General features: G+C 49.9%; 1 protein-coding gene across 1 annotated transcript; it reads left to right on the top strand.

Moving 5' to 3' along the window:
* Nucleotides 1-1627: 1627 nt before the first annotated feature.
* TMPRSS3 (transmembrane serine protease 3) lies at nt 1628-22738 on the top strand. Its single transcript, XM_005907562.2, has 13 exons — nt 1628-1753; nt 2196-2340; nt 7667-7777; nt 8616-8732; nt 9113-9236; nt 12137-12262; nt 13925-13968; nt 14543-14708; nt 15399-15568; nt 17537-17632; nt 18713-18855; nt 19495-19647; nt 22721-22738. The coding sequence occupies exons 2-13, from the start codon at nt 2247-2249 to the stop codon at nt 22736-22738; spliced, it is 1362 nt and encodes a 453-aa protein (XP_005907624.2). The 5' UTR covers nt 1628-1753; nt 2196-2246.
* The last annotated feature ends 2612 nt before the right edge of the window (nt 22739-25350 follow it).

The following is a 25350-nucleotide window of genomic DNA, read 5'->3' as shown; positions in this document are numbered from 1 at the left end:
TGCTAAGACGTCACTTCTTCCTGGAGGCCTTCCTCCACCACCCTGTCCCACGATTCTCTAAGCCTCTCCCAGCCTCATCTCTTCCCAGTATTTTCTTCACCTGAAACCACAGGTGAGTCCTTTGACCCCTTCGCCATCTGCTCTGCGTCTAGATGGCTGGCCCATGGCAGATGGCCTGTGAATGTCTGCTAAATCAATGAATGCCTGATTTCCATCTAGCTCACATTCTCCCCAGCCTTCTAAAGGGGCTCCTAGTCCCCAGCCCACAGCAGCAGGGCTCTGTGGTTACACATAGTTGAGCTGTATTGTGTGCGGGAGCCTCTTGGGAGGCAGAGGCCCCTGCAGAATGGAGCCAGAAAGTGTCTGCAATGTGCTGACCGCGGGTCCCTTGTTTTTTGTCTGCAGAGTGGCTGCAAGTCTAAACCTAGGCTCAGGCATGCAGGGCGTGCAGGGGGCTAGAAGCACCCACCAAGGCATATCCCTGCCCCCTGGGTGAGCTTGCTCAGCATCGGGCAGGACCTCTCAGTTCTTTTAAATAAAAGGGGTGCCTATGACCCAAAGCCTCTCGGATGAAAAGTGTCTGAAAAGGTTGCTCACTTACTAATTAAAGGCGAGCCACGCTTTCCCCTCCTGGTTTCTGCAGTCAACTCCCAGTGGCTACCTGATAGTCGCTGCCAGGTAGGGTTACACAGAGGCCCGCGATCTTGTCATTTGCTGCGATGATTGAGTCGACAAGGCTGAGTGACTCCGTGGAAATATTTCCCGGTTGGACTAAGCTGTTGGCGGCCTGCTTACCATCGCACTTGCATTTATAATGAAAAAGGAAGCTATTTCTGCTTTGAAGGATGGCGGCTCCAGAAATGGTGAGTGAAGTGGGTGGGTGGAGAGAAGGTGATTCTAAAAGTTGACTTCTCAACATTTCTCAGTGGAAACCTCCCAACCATGGCCCTTTGGGAAGGGACTCCCTTACCTAGGTTCCCGGTTTCAGAAAGCATTTTGCTGTTGATTCTTATGCTTGTTCTAAAGTTGGGCTGTGGAATTTGCCATAAGCTGATGGCAAGCAGCATGTATCAGCAAGCATCGAAGTGAAAAATGTTGAGTGTGAATTGATTAGTTTCCTAAGATACAGTTTGAAGCTACCCTTGCAATGGAAATGAAATAAACGTTTTTCATGTGTAGCTCTTGCTTATATTTTCTCATAACTTCGAGAAATGTCATGAAGACAGAGTTTAAGTGGCTTGATAGCTCCCTTTTGAATTTCAAATGTTACAAGTAAACGGAAAATAACAATGGGTGATCTACATATCTATGTTTATATGACTGTTGGAATGTTCTAGGTTTTAGCTCTTTGCAGAAGCAGCTTCCTGGGGAACTCATGCCTGAGTCCTGGGAGAGTAAGCTGGAATTTCGTTGGGAACATTAGGCCCCTTCCTTGCCCCCTCCATCCTTCTTTGAGTTACTGGAAATGACTTCCAAAGGTTTCTCACCTGTCCAGCATTGCGACAAGTGGAATTCTTTTGGTGGGAACAGAGCCCCAGTGTAGCTTTGGTGCAAGCCTATGGTCAGTGCCCAGCCACTCCTCCCTTTGCGAGGGAAGGGGGGCCTGGGCACCCAGAGGCCAAGGATACTCCCATCCTTAATTAGGTCAAGCCTGTGCGAGCCAGGAAAGGGTTGTGTTTATGGGAAGCTCCAAATACTGGGGATGACTGTCCCTTCCCTGGTGCTGTCTGCATTTTAGGGACACGGACATCATGTAAGTATCAAAACTTATGACTACGGTATGTGTTATCACCTGTGCAGGCAAAAGGTCAAGTTTATGGGGGATGAAAGACAGGAGGAAAGTGTTTGAACGTAATTTATCTTCTGAAAAATTACGGCACACTGACTTCTAAATTATAAACCGGCATATCTCTAACGACGTGCTATTCAATTGAGCTGAAAATTGGTTGAGCAAACTGGGAAAATCATGTTTGGAAGAATTATGTTCATAGTTTTTTGCTCTCTCTCGACGTTTCTCTGTTATCTGCTGGGGCTCAGAAAAAGATGCATTCTCCCTGGACAAATAGTTTTGATTTATCGGGACCAAGTGCGTTTTATGTGGATTGTCAGATTTCAAAGATTTCTCTCAACAAAGATTCTTTTGATGTGAATACTCTAAATAGAGAAGCAAGCACTCTCTGCTCTTTCCCGAGAAGGAGGTGGAGGTGGAGGTGGAGCCCGGCCTCCGAGGTCCTGAAATAGTCACGATGGGGGAGAATGACCCGCCTGCTGCTGAAGCCCCCTTCTCCTTCAGATCACTTTTCGGCCTTGACGATTTGAAAATAAGTCCTGTTGTACCAGGTAAGCGGGACCAGGTGTGATGTCTGCCCCCACCTCACCCCCCAGATACGGATGATCCATGTGGCTGAAGGTCCCTTGTAGAAATATCTCCCCAGGAGTCCTCACATCCACAGGCCACTTCCTTGGGTTTGCAGAATCCCAGAGGGAAGGGGCATTAAAAAGGCCATCACTTTGTTCAGGCCTCTTTGAACAACTCCCTGGAGACAATTGGTTTTTTTCTGGATGGAAGTTTTCAGAAATTGAGGCTCCAATTTCTCCTGGGGAGTTAGGGGTCAGATCCTGGCCAGGAAATCTCTGAGATCTCCAGGAAGTCCTGACAATCAGTGGTCACCAGCCCCTCCAGAAAACTTAAAATAAGTTGGGTCCCCTGAAGGTGTCAGATGCCTAGATTAAAATTCAACAGCAAGTGACGGAGTTGCTTCTAGCAACTAAAGGAAGGGAAGTTGGTTTTGTAAATGGGTCATAAACGCTTGGGCAAATGGTGGGCTCCTTAATACCTGGTTAGGATCCTTTTGGCAAGAACCTATCAGAACTTGTCACAGGAATCTGAGGCTCCTGGTCCCGGATGTGGTCAGGAAGACTGAACTGGGGGCTAAGCAGAGTGACATGTGGGGGCTCTGCTGAGGTTCCAGAAAGCACGGTGTAGGGGGCTGTCATATCATTCCTTCTAAACCACTTGGACAATTGATGTAAATGAATGCGAGGTGGGAGAAGAGGTGTGTAAGGGAAAAGATACACAATTTAAACACTTTTCAAAAATTAGCATCAGTGCAAATTAAAGAAAAAAGTGCCCTGCAATCACCCGGCCACCAACATTTAGCTGGGTTTTCTATCTTCTTTATTTTCTCTGTGTCCTTGTCTATAAGTACATGCTCATCTACAGCGCAGAGAGAGACATGTATTGTTCCTTGTATTTTCTTGGTTTTATAAACACGCCGCCCCCTTTTTTAAAATAGGATTACAACTTTGCATCAAGTAGATGTATAATCTACATGGCCATTTGGCATCATTTGACATATAATTGTTGCTAGTACTGTATAATATATATCATATGAAAACCAATAGCAGTTTACATATTCTTTTCTGCTAATTTTTGAAAATTTCTCCGTGATTAATTCCTAGTTTCAGGAAAGAGTAAAAACTTTTAAAAACTTTTCTTTTTAAATAAGTCAATGCATTGTTCATGATAGAAATTTAGAAAATACAGTTAATCAAAAGGATTTTTTGAAATGACCCACAATTTTATACTCTTACTCAGAGATAACACTATAGCATTTTATAGGTTTTCTTGCCTTTGTCCTATCCTATCAACATATCTGTGTTTCCCTTTGAAAGTGACATATAAGGGGAGAACCCAGAGACATTTTGGGTTTGGTTCCAGACCACTTAATTCACCAATTAAGCAAATATTATAATTGAGTCATATTACTTTTTTGATTTCCCCATACATGTAAAAGTCAAACTTATTCTCTACTGTAGTCTATTCAGTGTGCATAGCATTATGTATAAAAACAATGTACATAATACCTAGTTAAAACTTGAGTTTTAGCTTAATTTAACAGTTAACTTATTTCTAAATACTATTAGCCATTATCTGACTACACAGTATTGCTACAAACCTTCAATTTATGAAAACTGCAACATTGGCTGGAAAAGAGTGATAAAATGAAGTCTGCCTATGCTATTTGTACAATTTTGAAGCTTTTTTGAAACTTAAAAATATCATGTTCATATTTCCATGGCATTAAGTAATTAATAGCCTTTTAGGGTTGTCCAACAATGGCTCCTGGGCCAAATCTGGCCCATTGTCTGTTTTTATAAATTAAGGTTTATTGGAGCACAGACATCCATTTATTCACATTTTGTCTGGCTTCTGTCTACAGAGTTGAGTAATGGTGAGAGGGACCCATATGGCCCGTAAAGTTGAAAACATTTATATTGGGTCCTTCACAAAAAAGTTTGCCGAGTCCTCTTCTTTATCATTTTAAGCATTTCTATACCACTTGCTATTTCACCAGCTCCTTTTTTGGGGTACTTAGGCTATTTTCCCTGGTGGCTCAGACAGTAAAGTGTCTGCCTGCAATGTGAGAGACCCAGGTTCGATCCCTGGGTCGGGAAGATCCCCTGGAGAAGGAAATGGCAACCCACTCCAGTATTCTTGCCTGGAAAATCCCATGGATGGAGCCTGGTAGGCTACAGTCCATGGGGTCGCAAAGGGTCGGACACGACTGAGCCACTTCACTAGGCTATTTTCATGTGTCCATGTATCAATATTATCAAGGTCATTCCTTTTAGTGTACTTGTTTGTAGAGATTTGTGTACATCTCTGATGACTTTTTAGAATAAATTCCTAGAAGTGAAATTAATAGGTCAAATATTCTATCCATTTTAAAGCTTTTTAATGCGAAGTGAAAGTCACTTAGTTGTGTCTCTTTGTGACCCCACGAACTATACAGTCATGGAATTCTCCAGACCAGAATACTGGAATGGGTAGCCTTTCTCTTCTCCAGGGATCTTCCCAATCGAGGGATCGAACCCAGGCTGGCTGCATTGCAGGTGGATTCTTTACCAGCTGAGCCACCAGGGAAGCCCAAGAATACTGGAGTGGGTAGCCTGTTCCTTCTCCAGCAGGGTCTTGTGCATTGCAGGCGGATTCTTTGCCAATACATATTTCCAGTTTGACTTTCCAAAAGTTTACACAAATTATACTCCTATTGACTGTTAAGTGGAGACCTATTTCTTTTCGCCTGGACTTCAGCAGGAATAATACTAATAATAATACACTGCAAAGTTGATACACAATTATGTCTAATATGCTTTTTATTTCTTTCTATTTCTGAAGAGATTGAAGGGTCTTTTGTGCTTGTTTGTCATTTGCATTCCTTCTTTGGAGAGATACTATGCTTTTGCTTTTTATTCCAAGCTTGCCCTCAAAGACAGCAAGGAGGAAGGGGGGCCAGGACGGGGCCCACAGGGCATGCGGCTGAGGAGCTGTAAAGGGGCAAACGTGAGCTGATACAAAAGTTCTAACCAAAGGAAAATCTTTGGATCTACAGGGGCTTCCCTGATAGCTCAGTTGGTAAAGAATCCTCCTGCAATGCAGGAGACCCCAGTTCGATTCCTGGTTTGGGGAGATCTGCTGGAGAAGGGGAAAAGCTACCCACTCTAGTAATCTGGCCTCAAGAACTAGTCCATGGGATCACAAAGAGTCAGACAGGACTGAGCATCTTTCACTTTCTTTGGGGCTTCCCTAATAGCTTAGTTGGTAAAGAATCCACCTGCAATGCAGGAGACTCTGGTTTGATTCCTGGGTTGGGAAGATCCCCTGGGGAAGGGATAGGCTACCCACTCTAGTGTTCTTGGGCTTCCCTTGTGGCTCAGCTGGTAAAGAATCCACCTGCAATGTGGCCAACCTGGGTTCGATCCCTGGGTTGGGAAGATCCCTGGAGAAGGGAAAGGCTACCCACTCCAGTATTCTGGCCTGGAGAATTCCATGGGGTCACAAAGAGTCAGACACGACTGAATGACTTGCACTTGAATCTACAGTAAGGGCTTACTTCCTAAATCTCCCTCTTAGCTACAGAACAGTTAGGAGGATGAGCGGCCATTCAGGGCTCCCGCTGAGTTTTAAGTGAGACTGGAGAGTGGGCATCTCAGTGGGGAGACTGACTGGTTTGGGGCAGGCCTCCTGGGCAGGGAAGGTAGAAGGGAGGAGTCTGCTTTGCTGACAGTGAATTGGTCATCCTGGAAAGAACTGGTCTCTGACCCTGAGATAAAACCACCTTCATTATCCTGAAACAATCCATCCGTCCATCCATGTGCCCATCCCTCCCTTCTTCCCTCCCTCCCTTCAATCTACTAACATTTATTGAGGACTGCAGTGTGGCCACTGCTGTTCTGGGTGCTGAGAGTGCAGCCTGGAACATGCCACCTGCTCCTCCATCCAAGGCTAAACAAGGGCCGTGCCAGTGGTTCCTCCACCCCGCTCTGCACCCTTGGCACTAAGCCTAGTGTGCTTCTCTCGTCCCCTCATTCTTCTCTCCCCCCACCCGCCCCATGCCCTTTTCTTCTTTACACTTTTCTCCTTTTCTATTATTTCTTCACTCCTTCTCATTTTTGTTTCCCAATTCTCTTCTGTTTTGGACAACTTGGAATGCTACTGATCATTTTACAACCACAGTCTTTATTGCCAGAGGGGGCTTCCCAGGTGGCTCAGATGGTAAAGAATTTTCAATACAGGAGATGCGAGTTTGATCCCTGGGTTGGGAAGATCCCTTGGAGAAGGGAATGGTTACCCACTCCAGTATTCTTGCCTGGAGAATCCCATGGACAGAGGAGCCTGGTGGGCTACAGTCCACGAGGTCACAGACAGTTGGACAGGTCTGAGCAACTTTCACTTTCTTCGCTTCAAGTTGTGAGTTTCCAAGCACAGGCAGGGGGACTCTCCAAGAGATGGTCTGGAATGAAGGCCATCAGTGTCTGCACCCGTGACTGGTGGAGAATGACCTGCATGCCATCTGGTGACCCTTTCAAAAGTCCCTGCTCTTCCTCTCCTGAGAGCACCCTGTTTGGATTTTACATGTTGCCCTCTTCTGTAGGAGAGGTGGGGTCCTACCTCCCCTCTGTATTCGTTTCCAAGGGCGACCAACACCACAGACTCCATGGCTTAAAACAGCAGAAATCTATTACCTCCTCATCTGGAGGTTAGAAGTCTGAAACCAAGGTGATGACAGGGCATTACTCCCTCCAACACCTGCAGGGAAATCCTTCCTTGCCTCTTAGATTATGGGGGTTGTTGATAATCATGCCTTCCTTGGCTTATAGATGAGTCACCCCAGTCTCTGCTTTCATCTTCACCTGGCGTTCTGCCCGTGTCTTTTCACATCATCTTCCCTTTTCGTGTATTGGTCTGTGTCTGAATTTCCCCTGTTTATAAGGATGCCAATCATTTTCGATTAAAGCCCATATTGATGACCTTGTTTTAATTTGATCATCTCTGTAAAGACTCTATGTCCAAATAAGATGATATTCTGAGGTATGAGGGGTTGAGCATAAACATGTCAACATGTCAGGGGGACACAGTTAAACCCATCAGATCATCCCCAAGTGGAGAATGAATAGAACTGGGTTGGAGTCAGGGAGCATAGGGCTCAAATTTTAGAGAACGTGCCCCTGGTAGGCCGTCACTCCCCTGAGTCAGCTTTCTTCGGCTGGAACATTCTCTGCATTGAGGACAGGCGGAGGAATAGTTAAATTTTGTTTTCTTTCATTCAAATTTGTAGTGCCATGGCCTTTTGCTCTTCCCTCCCCACTTTTTGGTTTCTAGATGCCGATGAGGTGGCTGCCCAGATCCTGTCTCTGCTGCCATTGAAGTTCTTTCCCATCATCGTCATTGGGATAATTGCATTGATATTAGCGCTGGCCATCGGTTTGGGCAGTGAGTACCATCCATTATTTAGTAGCTTCTCAAATACTTGTTAAGCATTTAGACTCTCACAAGGTCCCCTTTCCTCCCAGGGCCACCGCACAGCCTGAGGCAAACACTCTCTGGGTTTGCTGATTTGAGCTTTATTTGCCTGCAGGACTCTGGAGGGCCCCAGTCAGAGCCTTTGGCCATGCTGGAGGCTTTGTCACTAAGGAGCCTGCCTTGTTAGATGTGTCCAAAGGCAGCTGATGAAACTGAACCCACAGGCAGGAGGGGGTGGGAGCCGGTGGAGGAGACAAGGAGGCCATTCATGCTGGGCCAAGCCAGGTTTCAAATAAGGTGCAAGCAGCTTTGGAGAAAGTGCATCATTTGAATGGTCTCTGATAGGGAACAACTTCTCATTTACTCCTCAAATAAGGAGCTCTCCGATCAGTTTAACTCTCCACGTGCTCGCCATTGGGGTCCACAGTTCCCTCATTTCTCACCCAGGGTCAGAGATGACAGGAGGTAGACTGGAGGCCAGGGTCCACCCTCAGGGCTTCTTGCTCAACTGGCTCAGCCAGTCAGCCGCAGCCATGCACTTTCTCTGTTGACCTTGAGTCTCCAGAGTCTAAATTCATCTTGAGTTGTGGCTTGACGCCACTTAGGGAGACACAGCCGGAGGCAGCTGCCCCACCCTCTGGAATCCAGAAGAGAAACTGGGCTGAGGGGAACAGGTTACTGGCAGGGCTGCCGTTTCAATGCAGCTTTTATGACTCTGGAGCAAGTTCAAGGTTGCGTGGCAGGTGCATGGTTGTCCGTGGGGCACACTGAAGCAGCCCTTCCTTGACACCCCCTCTCCTTTCCTCAGTCCACTTTGACTGCTCCGGGAAGTACAAGTGCCGGTCGTCTTTTAAGTGTATTGAGCTGACAGCTCGATGCGACGGGGTGTCAGACTGCAGAGACGGGGAGGATGAGTACCGATGTGGTAAAGTCATGCCTTTTCACTGTAGAAGCAGGAGGACTTCAGTAAAATTCGGCCTTGACCTTCCTCATCTGTGAAATGGGTCCAAGGCAACACCATTCTCAAGACCTGGGACCCAACTGGCACTCACCACAGGAGACTCTGGGCTGGGTGTTAAGGGAGGGCCTTATATGGACCTTAAATTAAGTTGGGGGGACTCCTTAAGCAATTGGAAGAGACTCAGGTCCAGATGATAAGAACTGTGGCTGCCCTGTGGGGGTGGGATGCTGGTCAGGGGAAGGTCAGACTCAGCACAGGAGGATCTGGGCTGGCTTCAGAGAAACTCTGCCGGGTCTCAGGGCCCTTCGGGGCACTAACGACCTGTCTTCCTGTGTGCCGGCCAGTCCGTGTGAGTGGCCAGAACGCTGTGCTCCAGGTGTTCACGGCTGCCACCTGGAGGACCGTGTGCGCCGAGGCCTGGAAGAGTCACCATGCGACTGTCGCCTGTGCCCAGCTTGGGTTTCCAAGGTAATTCAGAGCATCCAGCGGTAGGCAGGACACAAGCAGCGGTCACGAGGTGGGCAGACAGCTGCTGTTTATCTGAGCACCCACAGGGCACCTCAATATCCTCATGGCAACCTCACGATGTCTGACATCACCGGTGCGTGCGCAAACCAAGGTCCTGACACACAAAGGGGCATGGCATGTTTGGGGGCATCTCAGGCGAGGATCCTAGGTGCAAGCATTCAGTAAAGAGCTTCAGAGCTGAAGACCAAACCCCCGGTTCCTCTGACCACAGTTGCAGGGAAGCTTCCAGTCACCACCCTGCTTGGTCCCACTTCCCAAGGAACCCCAGAGAGTTAAGTTTGAGAAGTCAGTAATTTAATGGAAGTCTAATCATTTAAAACAATTGTTTAGCACTAACTAGGAAAAAGAACTCTTGTAGTAAAATCTCTGCATTTCAGCCGTCTGTGTTGCCCATGTGACTTTTCGCACTGGGTCGACATATTTTGGCCCTGATGCAGCCCCTCTCCTCTCCTGGCTTCTTCCTTTAGACTCCCAAGCAGCTGCCCAGGACATCTCTCTTGCTCCCCTTTGCTCCGGATTCTCAGGATTAAAAGCATGCGGGCTCTGAGTGCTCATACTACCCACAGAACGTGAACATCCCTGTTTATACCCAAGGAAATGGGCATCAAAACCTCAGTGCTCTGAATCCAGGGACCCTGGACTTGCAAAATGTGAAGTATCGTATTCTTAGGTCCTTCCTCCCAAACCGGTGAAACCTGCCCTCCAGCCTGTATCCCTGAGACCCGCCTCCTCTTCTCCAGCAATGACCTGAATTCAGGAATCAGCTGCACTTCTAGGCCCATGACGATAGCAAATCACTCCCACAATTGCCCTCAGAAATGACACAGGCTCAACTCCTCGTAGACTTGGAGGAAGCTTGCACGCCACACACACACATACATACATACACACTGCAAACACACCATGCAATTCTTACACACTACACACACCACACACACACTGCAAACACACCATACTCACAGACTACACACCATGCATGTATCACATCACGCAACACCGTATCTCTCTCTCTCACACACACACACACACACACACTCGCACCAATTACCCAGATATACACACAAGCCGCACCACCATGGCTCACAGCTGAAAGCTTCCCTTGGACGTTTCTGCTCCTGGGTAGGTGGTTTCTTGGCCTCACTAGGGGGCGTCCCTTCCTCTTCCCTTCTGCCTCCCCTGCCTCTCCCTCTTGGAATATTTCCCCTTCTGGAATCCTTGACCTCCTCTCCATCAAGCAGAAGGGCCCAGTGACCCCCCTCCCTGGCTCCAACACTTCCTGGCCCCCTCATTCCTTTGCTCACGCCTCCCCATCTGCCGGGATGGTCATTCCCTGCTCCCTCTCAGGGTAAGTCCAGTGGATGCAAGATTCTGGGCTATCACCTCAGCAGTGTCCTTTTTTCTTCCCTCTAAACTTGCTCTTTGCTTCCCTATCTCTTGCTCCAGTTTTAAGATTTATTCTGTATCCATTCTTGTTTATTCTACTTCTCTATTGAAAGCCCTCCTTTGATCCCTGTGCACTACAGCATCCCGTGTCAGAGGTCTGTGGTAAAAAGAAAAGATGGACTAACAACTCAGATTGCTGCTGCTGCTGCTAAGTCGCTTCAGTCGTGTCCGACTCTGTGCGACCCCATAGACGGCAGCCCACCAGGCTCCGCCATCCCTGGGATTCTCCAGGCAAGAACGCTGGAGTGGGTTGCCGTTTCCTTCTCCAGACAACTCAGATTGCCTGGGTCCAAATCCCAGTGCACGTGCAGCCCTGTCATGTGACTGGGCCTCAGAATTAAGGCTAATAATAGTACCCGCTTTAGCCCGCTTTAGAGGGTCGCTGTGAGGCTCAAGTATCTGAGTGCTTCAGAGCCAGCCTGGACCACAGGGACACCCTGTAAGATGCGGTCATGGCTACTGTTACCACTGAGTCTTTGACGATTTGTGGGATTCCAGTAGCAGCCTTTGGGATCCCTTTGCATCAACCCTACTGCCCCGCCTGTAGCCCAGTCCACCTGCACTGGGACCTCCATCTCGGTGACGACTGGCTCTTTCACCTGGCACCTGCTGTATCAGCGGGTTGAGCAATACCTGGGGAGGCTGGGAGGGTCAGTGCCACGGCCTTGATTACATTTTCCTCCAAACCAAACCCGGCTGGACTTTGCATCCCGTGCCTGCCGCCTGCCCCACCCCTCTGCATTTACAGCGACCTGATGAAGTCCTGTGTGATAAGTTGGTGAGTTCAAGAGTGAAGCAACTCAGCAACTTTGTCTTTTGCTTGTTCCACGTCCTGCTATGTCATAACTCTTCCAACACCTGATCTGAAAAAAATTATGTCCTCTTCATCATTCTCCATTGGCCCTTCAAACATTGACTTGTCCTGGAGCCCCACAAAGCGCTCTGTCTACTGCCCGTCTCTCTGTAACGGGAGCCCCACCAGCACTGGGCAGCCTGGGAAAATCTTCCACTCCTACCTGGGGTTCTCAGCAACCCCATTTCGGTGCCCACCTGAAAACACCCCAATGAGTTCCATGTTCTGTCCCTTCTGGGACTTGCTTTAGGCAGCATCAAGGCGGGGTCCACCTAGCTACATCAGGAAGTAGTCCTCTCTCCCATGTGCCTGGAGCCAGGGTTGGGTGAATGGGCTTCAGGGAGGGGGCTGTCCCAGACTCTTCCAGGTCTGAAATGCCTTGCTAGGTTGGCAGAAGGAAGCCACTGATGGTTTAGGAGCACACCAGGACCTTCCCTCCCCCCCACACAGTGTGATACCTCTGACACTATGACTTGAGCCCAGGGTGATTTGGGGCACAGAGTGAATTTCTCAGGTCAGGTCTGCATTTCCAATGTGCTTGCAGCTACGTGAGTTCAGACACCCTCAGAGTGGATTCGCTCGAAGAGCAGTTTCGAGAGGACTTCGTGTCCATCAATCACCTCTTGCCAGATGACAAAGTGACTGCTTTACACCACTCGGTGTACACGAGGTTAGTGCCAGCTGGTGCTGGGTCCACTCTGTCTAGTCATGCACTGAGTTTGAGCATGAGGTTGTGTTCTCCAAGTGCAGGTTGAGGGCTTGGCCAGTTTGGTTAGATAGGGTGGACACACCAGGCTGGAGTACAGGAACTTAACCCCAAACCAGGCAGATACAGCCCAGCAGAGAAACGGAGGAAGGGTGATGAAGTGGTCACCTGATGCAGGTAAGTGCGGTACTGGCTGGGCACACAGTGGGCACTGCAGATGTGTTTAGGAAAAGAAGGCAGGGAAGGAAGGAGGGGAAATATTAGAAAGAAAGGAATTAAGAAAGAAACTTAACTTTATTTACAAAGTACTTTAATGTTCACCATTTGTATTAAATGTTTCTCCAAATAACTTGTAAGTCAGTCAATCAGTCCGTCGCTCAGTCGTGTCGGGCTCCTTGTGACCCCGTGGACTGCAGCCTGCCAGGTTCCTCTGTCCATGGGATTTCCCAGGCTAGAATACTGGGGAGGGTAGCCATTTCCTCCTCCAGGAGATCTTCTAAGGAAGGTGAAATGCTGCTGCTGCTGCTGCTGCTAAGTCGCTTCAGTCGTGTCCGACTCTGTGCGACCCCATAGACGGCAGCCCGCCAGGCTCCCCCGTCCCTGGGATTCTCCAGGCAAGAACACTAGGGTGGGTTGCCATTTCCTTCTCCAGTGCATGAAAGTGAAAAGTGAAAGTGAAGTCGCTCAGTCGTGTCTGACTCCTTGCGACCCCATGGACTGCAGCTTGCCAGGTTCCTCTGTCCATGGGATTTCCCAGGCTAGAATACTGGGGAGGGTAGCCATTTCTTTCTCCAGGAGATCTCTAAGGAAGGTGAAATGAGGTATCCATAAATGACAGGCGCCTGAAGCTTAGAGGGGTCACCTGCCTGTGCAAGGAGGTCCACAGGCTTTCTGAACCCACATTCCATACTCTTCCTGATTTCTTGGACCAAACCCCAAGAGGAGTATACCCTTTGCTCCAGGAAACAATAGTCTTCAGCCTGCCGTCATGGAGTTGACAATCGCCCCCCTGGACCCACATGCAGTTTTCAGGGACAGTTCATTTCTTGGGTCCTAAAACCCTGGGCTGGTGACATCAGCTTTTTCTTGCATGATTGAATGACAGGCCTGGGCTCTAGAGGCAGGAATTTACAGAGGGTTCGCAGGGTGGGTTTTCCTGTCTGACATGCGTGTGTCCCCGGCTGCAAGGATTTGGTGCCAGAGGAGCCTGTCACACCATCCCATGGACATTCTGTGTCCCGCAGGGGCCAGTGAAGTACATCGGGGTAAAATGGACAAGCAAATGATACCAGTATATGTTTATCTAATATAGCTCTTTATATGTCTCTTATCGTTAGCTATACAAAGCCTGGAAATACTCAACAGTGGTCACACATACACCATACTTCACTGTGGTCACCGGTTGTTAATGACTTGGTTGTTTTTTAATAGACTAAAAATTGAAATCTGTATTCAAGAGTGGGGGAATAGAGTTTATTTATTTATTTATTTTAGCCCAAGATTTAAGTTAAAAAAAAAAGTGTTTGGTTCCCAGGCCTCAGGTGTGTGAGTGCTAAGACGCTTCAGTGGTACCTGACTCTTTGAGGCCTAGGGTGTTTCATTAAACACACTCTTTTTCCATTTTAGGGAGGGATGTACCTCGGGCCACGTGGTTACCTTGAAGTGCTCAGGTGAGAGTTGCAGGACTGCAGAGAGGAACAGATGGAAGCCCTGGCTCACAGGCTCCTGTCCCCTCTGCTTGGACCACTCTGCCATCAGGCCCTTCCTCCTGGGTGCCAGGTGGGAGCTCTGTGACCCCACCTGCCAGGTCAGGGGAGGCAGCCTGGAGAGACTCCTCAGCAGCAGACAGGACCACAGTGCACAGAGTTCTGTCGCTCCGTGGTGGCTGCAACAGCCTGACTCACGCTTCCCCTCCCCCCACCAGAAAGTGGGCACAGCCTGCTCTGTCCAACCCCTCAGCCCTAGCCTGGGCAGGAGCCCCCTGTCGCTGGCAGGGGGCTCTTGTTGCAAGGCTGGAGCTGAAGAAGTCAGCCCCTGCATTCATGAGGCTCCCCGGCTCCTGGAGCGCTGTCACCATCCTGGGGACATGAGTGTCATGGGGAGGTCGATGCTAGCTCCCAGCTCTTTGCTCCAATGGGCTGTGCCCACTGCACCCCACAGCACCCTACCCATCCCCCGTCTCAGGCAACCTGCCCCCTCCCCTCCCCTGAGGCACCCGCCCCACCGCTCCCTCCCCCTCTGCAGCCTGCGGTCTGAGGACGGGCTCCAGCCCCCGCATCGTGGGTGGAAACACATCCTCGCTGGCTCAGTGGCCCTGGCAGGCCAGCCTGCAGTTCCAGGGCTACCACTTGTGCGGAGGGTCCGTCATCACCCCACTGTGGGTTGTCACAGCTGCCCACTGTGTTTATGAGTGAGTTCTCCTGACCTCCTGGTGGGGGCATTCTCATCTCCCACAGACCCCCGTCCAGTACAGGCCACATGGGGACAAGGCTGATTTGGGTGGTCAGCAGCAAGGCAGGTCAAGAAAGCGTGAAACAGACCATATCGTCACAAGGTCATGTCCACAGACCATCCTCACTGTGGATCCAGCTCCATCAGCTGGGTGGGATTGGTGACTCCAGGATCATTTTAAGGACCTTCAGCTCTTACAGAAAAGATAGAAAGAGGGGAAGGAAACTCTCATGTTTAGGAAACCCAGCAATGCAAATCCCCTAGACCTCCTTGTAGCTCATTCCCATGGACCATGTTGTGACTGAGAGAGAGAGGGGTGCGGGGTGGGCGGGGTCTCCCCAGAGCAATCTCTGTTAGGGGGTTTGGCATGGAAGAAAACCACAGAAAATACTTCCAAACACAGTAGCAAGTGTCCGTGTTATTTCCACCTGCCTCTATTTCGATTTCTGATGGAGAATGGGCCATTATGGAAAGATGAGCTCATTTCTCAAATGCCCAGAGGTGCAGAGATCAAGGCCTGTCTAGGGGACACACGGGTGGATCTGCGCTTCTGCAGGGCTTGTGGGGCACCTCCTGCCACCTCCTTAGCACTGGCTCTCGGGAGACTTGTGATCTGTGGGTGAAAGTGCTTGGGGCTGTCTCATTTCAGTCTCTACCTCCCCAAGTCCTGGACCATCCAGGTGGGCCTTGTTTCCCTGCTAGACAGTCCAGCCCCCTCCCATCTGGTGGAAAAAATCATCTACCACAGCAAGTACAAGCCGAAGAGATTGGGCAATGACATCGCCCTCATGAAGCTGGCCGGGCCTGTCACTTTCAATGGTACGTCCGGGATCTGTCTTTTTCCTGCTATCATTGTTTCAGGAGAATCTGAATTGCCTGTTGAAGCATGTTGATGAAGGCTGCCTTACAATTTCCACTAGGTAATTCCAATGTCTAGTCCTATGTCCAGATTCATTTCTGTGTTGATTGTTCTCAGCTGATCGTCTCTTTGCATTAAACTTGTGATTTTCCTGGTTCTTGGTATGAGGAGAAATTTTCAATCACATCCTGGGCATTTGGGCCAGCATGTTAGGAGACAGACATCTTCAGTTTTAACAGATGGTCACCCTGTTCAAGTTTACTATGAGGTCTTGGTCTACTTTTGTGGGTTGTGGTTCTGATGACTATTTGACTTCAGAGGCTCTGTGGCTCTAGTTTGGCCAACTTGGTTTGCCTGGGGCCACTGAGGTCTCACCTGAGCTACTTTCTTTCAGTTAGTGCCTCTTGGAGATTAAAGGGGTTTCCCCAGACCAGGCCACCTGGTACCTGTGGGTGGTAGAAGGGGGTCTTAGGTCCCTGGGGACAAAGAACTTTTCCTTGTTTGGTGCTTATTTTGGTGAGGTGCTCTGCCAGTGCCACCCACAAGCCTGGTATCTTGACCTTGGCTGAGGAAGGGAAGGCCTCCCAGGCTGGCCAGCTGGCTGGGGTGGGATCTTCTCTGTGGCCCTTTCTGTATAAGCTGGAAGATACTGGGCATCTCCAACTCCTGGAAATACTCAGAAATATTCTCTCACAACCAGCTGCTGAGTCCAGCAGCTCTGTTTACCCATGGAAATGTCAAGTCCTAATGATTGGAGGTTTCAAAAACACCAGAAAAGTCACCCAGGACAGAATTCTCCAGCTGTTTGCCATTATGACAGAGCACATGAGCCTCTGCCTAAATCAGGAAAAGCCCCCTTCTTCTTCCCAAGGACTAGAGCAGCTTGGAGATCAGGTAGAGTATAACAAACATGGCCCTTGCTGGAGCAGAAACCTGGCTCAGGACCAACAGTAGGTTGGAGCTTGTAGAGTCATCAACGCATTTATCACACAGCACACAGAATTCTCTATGCGTCACACTCTGAGACAAATATTTCTAGAAAAACAAAGAGAAGTTGTAATGGTGGTGTTCCTTTGCTAATTATGATTAATGATCCTTGGTTATAAAAAAATGAGGTGCCAACACTTGCACTTTGATAAAACTGAAAATGAGCGCCCTTGTCCTTTCTCCACCTTTCCATTTTTGTCCTACCTGGAAAGCTTAGTTCATATCTCAGAATGTGGTCATGTGAAGGGCCTGTGACAGCTTCTGGTGGAGGGCTTATGTGATACAGCCCCCATGGACAGGCAGGCTCATTGCCTCCAGATGTGTCAGGAGGGATGGGAAGATTCACAGAGCGATGTTCCATAAAGCAGTGTGCCCACAGTCTAGACCAGGAGTGGGCAGACTAGGGCCCATGGGTTGAATTGGACCTTCTGCCTCCTTTTAAATAAAGTTTTATTGACACATGGCCCACCCTGTTCACCACTGCCTGTGGCTGCTTTAACGCTACAATGGCAGAGGTAAGGGTTGAAATGGAGACCACATGGCTTACAAAGCCTAAAATGTATACTATTTTCCTCTTTACAGAAAATATGTTGACCTCTGGTCTAGACTCACTCACGTTGCCATGGTCTATGGTTGACCTGTGGTCTAAACTCACCCATGTTACCTTGGTCTTGGGTTGAGTTGACCTCTGGTTTAGATTTACTCTCATGTTGCCATGGACTACGGTTGACCTGTGGTCTAGACTCACCCATGTTGCCATGGTCTAGGGTTGTTTTAGGGCTCTGGTGGGGGAGAGGTCCCCAGTCTGAGCACATGACCAGGGACCTGACCTTTTTCTGGGAGACACCCCCACCGCCAGCCCCGAGAGGCAGACACCAAGTGGCGGCTTTCTCAGACGGCAGCTTCCTTGGCCTAAGCTCTCTTGTTTCCTCTCCAAACAGAGATGACCCAACCAGTCTGTTTGCCCAACTCTGAAGAGAACTTTCCTGATGGAAAATTGTGCTGGACATCAGGCTGGGGGGCCACAGAGGATGGAGGTCAGTGGTCTGAGATCCAGATTCTGCATCCAGTGTGCCCAGAACCAAGACGCCCGGGTGCCTGCTCCCTATTGGTGTCCCAGTGTAACATCCCCCTGACATGTCATGGTCAGGAGGGAGCACAAACCCTCAGCCGGACGCTGAGACCTGAGAGGAGGGAGAGGCGGGGTGTACCCTGTGGTGAGCCCATAAGATGTGAAGGTCACAGTCTACAAACACGTGGAGTTAGAGGGGGTCCGTCCCTCTGGGTGAGGGGGGTGAGGCTGAACCACTGCAGATATGTTGTTACTTTCTGGTCGCTGCTGCAACACATGACCCCAAACTTAGAGGCTTAAAGCAACACTCTGGACCACCTCACAGTTATGGCGTCGGAAGTTGTAAATCAATGTGTCTGGGTGGGGGCTGCCATCCTCCCCGAGGCTCTGGGGGAAGATCTGTGCCCCTCTTTCTAGCCTCTGGGGCCCCCACATCTCTTGCTCCTGCTCCTCCTCCCCCTTTGCAGCCAGCAGCACAGTGTCCCCCAGTCTCTCTCTCCTCTCTGACTTCTGCTTCTTCCATCATCACATCACCTTCTCTAGCCCTTCGAAGGACCCTTGGGATTACATTTAAGGTCCACCCACCCAGGTGTCCCCATCTCAAGGTCTTATCACATCCGCAAAGGCCCTTCTGCCATGGAAGGTGGCAGGGCCCCAGGTTGGAGGGTTGGGGCCTGGAGGACACGTTTCTGCTGACCACCCCCAGGCTCTACCCCAAGGCTGTGTGTGGGACCTCACGAGCCTCAGTTTCCTTCTGTTACCTGGGTTCAGGGAACTAAATGGGCTGGTGTAGTCGAGTGCTTGGTCTAGGATGGGCCCTGGGGGAGGGGTACCTGCTGGCTGTGGTTGCCCCATCTTCCCACACTGGCGACCTTAGGGAAATGAGTGGCTGTGGGATGAAGCAGGGTCTCCCCCAGCCCACTCACTAGGGGACAGAGCTCTAAGGCTGTCTACCGTCAGGCTGCCCCACCCCCAGGCAGTCATCTGAGCTCCTGGTGGGGCCCCCTCACCGCACAGACCCCCCCATCCCCTTGCTCTGACCCAGGTGATGCCTCCCCGGTCCTCAACCATGCGGCCGTGCCTCTCATCTCCAACAAGGTCTGCAACCACAGGGATGTGTACGGTGGCATCATCTCCCCGTCCATGCTCTGCGCTGGCTACCTGAAGGGTGGTGTGGACAGCTGCCAGGTAGGGGCACCCAGTGACGTCTGGGGGCCACGCCGTGGGCAAGGTGACCCAGCCCTCAGGACAGACTACCGTCAGCACGTCCCTATGACCGACTGAAAAGCAAATTTACAGGGTGTGGGAAGAAGTTTGCTCAAGATATTGTTCCCTTTCCTGTCTGGCCAGGCCCGTGTTTACTCAACGCTCCCCTCTGCCTGGGTGCTGGGCGGAGGTGGCGAGGAGGGTCTCAGAGTTTCCAGGGGGTCCAAAAGGGCAGAGGGCAGGGGAAACCTGTGAATCTAGCCTGCACAGCCACAGTGGACGAGACTCCAACACTGCCTGGTTCAGCTGAAGCCCCTGGCCAGGCAGATCCTCCCTCTGAAAGCACCCCTCTGCTCCCCGTGCTGCCTTGACTTTGTGGGTTCAGGACTCTGAGCCCTGGCAGGGAGACAGCTGGAGGGGGACCATCCCCAAAGGACGAGGACCTCACCCTCAGGAGGGCAAATCAGTTCCAGAAGGGCAGTGGGGGAGGTGGTGGATGCAGCACCATCCACGTGCTGTATTTTGTGATACAGTGAAGCAGGGTCCTGTCATCAGGACAGGTGACCCATGGTGGCAATGTCTGTTCCGTGCCCTTGCCTTTGCTCTTTCCTTGCCATCCAGGGAGACAGCGGGGGTCCCCTGGTATGTCAGGAACGGAGGGTGTGGAAGCTGGTGGGAGCCACCAGCTTTGGCATCGGCTGTGCCGAGGTGAACAAGCCTGGAGTCTACACACGCATCACTTCCTTCCTGGACTGGATTCACGAGCAGATGGAGGTGGGTGCAGCCCCCAAGCCCCCTGCAGCTCATGTCGGTGCCTATCATTCTAGCTCTAGCATCCTTTCTGTGGGCCCCCAGTCCTGCTATCTGGAGCCAGGAGGTGACTAATTAGTTATTAATTTGTCAAGAAGTGACTTTGTGCTCCTGGGTGTGAACTAGGCACGGCTAACCCCACAAGCAAGGCCCTGGCAGGGTGGGCCTGGTGGGCTGGACATACACAGGGCGAGTGTGGCTGGGACATGGAGGATCATGTACTTCTGCCAACTGGGGAAACAGGAGGGGTGACTGAGGACCAGCCCTGGGGGTGGAGACCAGTCAGGTGGGCACGTGCAGGCATGGAGACAGGTGGGAGTGGTCTGGACTGGAAGCCCTCAGTGCCCACTGGGGAGTTTGACTTTGGGGAAACCAGGATGGGACGGAGCATCTGGAATCAGGAGGGGTCTGGGTGGCTCTGTGCCTTGGGGGCCTCCCTACAGTGGGGGTGGGAGGAGGGAGACGGGTCAGTGAGGTTGGCTTAGCAGGACAAGGGTGGGCAGGAAGAGCCCTGGAGATGGAGGGAGGAAGAACAGAGCATCCAGGGACAGAAAATGCCCAGCTGACTCCAGGTCCTACCGCAATGGCTTAGCAAACATGGGGTGACACCCTCCCTAGCAGCAGAAACCTCAGCCTGGCCTTCCACCCTATGGGCATTCAGCCAATGTTTACCTACTCGATTGCCAGGCTGAGCCCCATATCAGGCCTTGGACCACTTTTAAAGAACTTTGGTTTTTGGTTTTGCTGGGGTTTTTTTTTGTTGTTGTTGATTGAGGCAAAATATATGCAATGTGAAGCTGACCATCCTAAAGTGCAAATCTGGCAGCATTCAGCCCATGAAGGATGTTGTGTTGCTGCTGCCTGACCTGTACCCAGAACATTTTCATTTCCTGGAAATGAGACTCCATGAAGCAGTCACTCTGTGTTGCCAGGATCTCGTCCTCTGGCAGCCAGTAATCTACTTTCTGTCCTGGGGGATCAAGACCTTTTAAAATGCTCCCTGATAGCTCAGTTGGTAAAGAATCCACCTGCAATGCAGGAGACCCTGGTTCAATTCCTGGGTCGGGAAGATCCCCTGGAGAAGGGAAAGGCTACCCACTCCAGTATTCTAACCTGGAGAATTCCATGGACTGTATAGTCCATGGGGTCTCAAACAGTCAGACATGACTGAGTGACCTTCACTTTCTTTTCATTTAAAGCAGCTGGCTAAGACGGCACCAAACTGCTCAAGTGCCTTGATGTCAATTTCCACTCCTTCCTTGAATATATGCCTTACATCAGGAGGGCAGGGCTGAGGCCCTGGGCCTGGGCCTGGTTAGAATTCCAGCCCTGCTGTTGTGTAGCTGTGTGCTATCAGCCCACTGCTGGGCAGCAGACAGGCTTCGGGGGAACCTGCTGGGGTGCTTTGGCTGTTAGCTGGCTGCCTGGCCCAGTGCTGAGGGCCATGCGGTACTCTTCAGCACAAAATTCAGCCCAAACCCATCACTCCCTCAGAAAACAGACATTTGAAAACGCAGCCTCCTCACTGCAGTGGCTGCAGACAGCCTGTGAACAGGACTAAAGGGGTTGAGAGCCACGTGGGGGGATGGGGGAGGAGGGACCTGTGGGTGGGCAGTGGGAGGGTCACGTGGGCTGAGAGCCAAGTGGACAAGGGTGGGGCAGAGGACTCTTCCCATTCACCCAGGGAGCCTCAGAGGTGCACCCCCATGAGGGTGCTCGCAGGGTCAGAGGGTCTGTGTGACAAGGCTTGTCGCAGCAGCAGGTTGAAGAAGCCTGGCTCAGTCCTGAGCTGGGCGGAGTGCAGGTCAGGCGCAGGGTTCCAAAATCACTGTGGGAGCTTCTGAAGGGAGGTGTCCTAATATCTCAGCCCATTTCCCTCAGCACTGCCCTGGCTATTGGCCCCTGGGACCATCTCCATATTACAGGTGATGGATCCTCATAAGCCCCCACCCAGGCTAATGAGGGGCAGAGCCTGAGTCTGACCAGCTCCGAGAGCCCACCCCCACACTCGCCGCACAGCACAGTGATGAGTTCCAACCTGGGGTACAGAGCACCTCCCTCAGCTGCTTGCTAGCACTGAGGGTCCCAGCACCCGTTCCAGAGGTTCTCATCAGGCATCTGGTGGTTCAGATGCAGGAGGCTCCAGGGTGTGCTGGGGGAAGTGGGATGGTCAGAAAGGGCTCCCCTTCCTCCCAGAACTGGAGGAGCAGGCTCTTCTGGGCAGGTGGATGGCTCTCCTGAGGCCTGGGGAGCATATCAACCAGGGCTGCCCCAGGCCCTGAAGGCCTCCGTGAGTCACGTCCCCTCAAATGTCTCAGGGGACAACCCAGAAGATGCTTCCCTCCACGAGAGCTTTCCAGCAGGCCTGCCGTTTTAGTTGTTTCTTCTGAGCATCAGTGGGAGGGCCTTCCAGTAGCTCACATACCTCGAGGGGAATCAGCCCATCTTTTTTCTCTGATGCTAAAGGTTACTGCACCATTTTTCATCCACTAGTTTTCTCTCCCTACTGGGAGCTCGAATCATTGTTACAACTCAGAGCAGGACACAGGAACACTGATGCTAAGAGCTGGGAACTGTGGAAAAGTCTCAGGCTGGAGATGGAGAAGGTGGGGTGTGGCTGGTTGGAGGTGCACAGGGCAGGGAAACTATTTCACACTTACCTGGGGTCCACATGGAGCAGAGACCAATTTTATCCCCATTAATTGTGAACTTCTGATGCCCTCCTCAGGGCAAAATGCTGGTACTCATTTGATCTTGGGCTTCCCCAGTGGCTCAAGCAGTAAAGAATCCTCTGCAATGCAGGAGACACAAGGAGATGTGTGTTCAACCTGTGGGTGGGGAAGATCCCCTGGAGGAGGAAATGGTAACCCATTGTGGTATTTTTGCCTGAGAAATCCCACGGACCCTGGCAGGCCACAGTTCATGGGGTCGAAAAGAGTCAGACACGACTGGGCAAGCATTCATTCACACTTTATCTTAATATTGGAGAGATGACTTGACATGATGAAAAGGGTAATACGTATGTTTTCATTTCTAGAGGGACCTGAAAACTTGACAAGTTAGAGGCAAGTTACCACCATGAGTTCCTGCCAAGATGGAGACACTCCCATCCTTCCATGGATTCTAACAGCAGAGCTGAATGAAGGAGCATCTTTTCATTCCTCCACATCTAGAACAATTTTATTCTATGATCTCTGACGAGCCAGAGGGGCATCAGAATAAAACGATCCTGAACCTCCTTGCTGATCTTCCCAAGAACAGAAGCAGGAACACCTCCTAAGCACTACCTTTTCCCACTTTTCCATCTGGTTTCCTCCCTTGCAAAGCCCCTCAGCAAAGATATGCAGCCAGGACCTACAGGAGTGCTCTCAATGTAGACACAGCTGTCCACACCTTTCATCCAGGTACCAGAACCAAACCGATTTTTTGTACCAGGATCTCCTTTGACACGTGGGAACTTATAGGTGATTATAGTTTTGTAGTCATTGGTCCTCGATGTATCATTATCTCTTGCTTCTGAAGGACATAGACTTTCATAGCAAGTTCATCACTCGGAGTTTATTGAATGAATCTTGATTGTTCATGTAAGCTTGATTCAAGAGGCTCAATTCCTTTGATCTGTTGGAACGGATTTATTGGGAGATCAGAATCATCCCCTATTACATCCAAGTAGTCAGAAGCAGAGTAAGAAAAGAAAGGAATAAGTCAGGACCACCTAACTCCCACACAATGTTACCGAAGGCCAACTAGACAGTTTCATGTCATTAAGACACTAGGGCTTCTCTACCTCTCCATATGGGCCTGTTAAATCTCCTGCACAGCTGCAGGTTAGAGGCCCCTCCTGGTACCCACCCATCCTCTGAAGTCCCCATAACACATGCGTAACAGAGGAAGATTCCTTGGTAAGTAATCATTGTCCAGGGGTGCTTTATCACAAGTGACTTTGTTGGAGTATGAATCTGTTGCTTTGCCCTGAGGCAACCGTGGGAAAGATGGGTGAGTTCCAAGGAGATCAGAGATGGGTCCAGGTGCCTGGGGAAGGGCCAGCTCCAGGGAGCCTCCTGGGCCATGTGTTAGAGCAGGGTGGAGGAAGATATGGAGGGGGAGCTCAGGTAAACTGCTAGGATGCACTTTACTGCATCAGAGTTCCTGCACAGATCTCTCTGCATGTCAGAAAGCGACAAGACCGTTTTTATTTTGAGTGTTTCTGCCCAGCTGTCTTTGAAAGTAATGGTAGCTCACAAAAGCATCTTGAGAAAGAGCAACAAAGCTGGAGGTATCACTCTCCTGATATCAAATACAAAGTTTCAGTCCTCAAAACAGTACGGTACTGGCATGAAAACGTAGACATCAATGGAACAGAATGAAGTAAACCTGTGTTTATATGGGCAATTAATCTACAAAAAGGAGGCAAGAATATACAGTGGGGGAATGGACAATCTCTTTAGCTAATGCAAAAGAACGAAATTGGCCTATTTTCACACCATACACAAAAAACAAGCTCAGCAGGGCTTAAAGACATGAACGTTGCCTGAAACTGCAAAATGTGCAGAAGAAAACATGGGCAGTAGGTTCTTTGAAATTAGTATTAGTATCATTTTTTTAACCTGTCTCCTCAGAAAAGCAAAAATAAATCTTACTAAAAAGCATTTTGCACAGCTAAGGAAAGCATCAATAAAATGAAAAGGCTGCCTACTGAATGCAAGAAGGTATTTGCAAATGATATAACCAATAGAAGTTTAATATCCAAAGTATACAAAGAACTCATACAACTCAATAGCAAGAAAATGCAAACAATCCAATTTAAAAGATGGGCAGAGGATCTGAATAGACATTTTTTTCCAAAGAAGACATACCAGTGGTTGGCAAACACATGAAAAGATGTTCAGCATCAATAATCACCAGGAAAATGCAAATCAAAACCATTCTTGTCAGAAGGGCTATTATCAAAAAGAACACAAATAACAAATGTCAGTGAGAATGTGGAATCCTTGTGCACCATTGGTAGGAATGCAAGCTGGTGCAGCCACTATGAGAAACAGTCTGGAGGTTCCTCAGTAAACTAAAAATAGAGCGACTATTTAATCTAGCAATTCCACTTCTGGATATATGTCTGAAAAAAAAAAACACTACTCAGAAAAGATACATGCACCCCAGTGTTCATAGCAGCCTTGTTTATAGTAGCCAAGATATGGAAGTGTCCATCAGCAGATGAATGGATAAAGAAGATGGGGCATACACATACAATGGAACATTGCTGCTGCTGCTGCTGCTAAGTCGCTTCAGTCGTGTCCGACTCTGTGCAACCCCATAGATGGCAGCCCGCCAGGCTCCCCTGTCCCTGGGATTCTCCAGGCAAGAACACTGGAGTGGGTTGCCATTTCCTTCTCCAACGCATGAAAGTGAAAAGTGAAAGTGAAGTCACTCAGTCGTGTCCAACTCCTAGCGACCCCATGGACTGCAGCCTTCCAGGCTCCTCCGTCCATGGGATTTGCCAGGCAAGAGTACTGGAGTGGGTGCCATTGCCTTCTCCAAGAATGGAACATTATTCAGCCATAAAAAAAACCCCGGGATCTTGCCATTGGTGACAAGGTGGATGGATCTTGAGAATATCATGCTACATGAAATAAATTAGACAAAGACTAACACAAAAAAAATAAAGGAAAT

Source organism: Bos mutus, chromosome 1, assembly GCF_027580195.1.
Source record: "Bos mutus isolate GX-2022 chromosome 1, NWIPB_WYAK_1.1, whole genome shotgun sequence".
Lineage (NCBI taxonomy): Eukaryota > Metazoa > Chordata > Mammalia > Artiodactyla > Bovidae > Bos > Bos mutus.
Note: the sequence above shows the minus strand (reverse complement) of the source record. Positions and strands in the feature narration are given on the sequence as shown.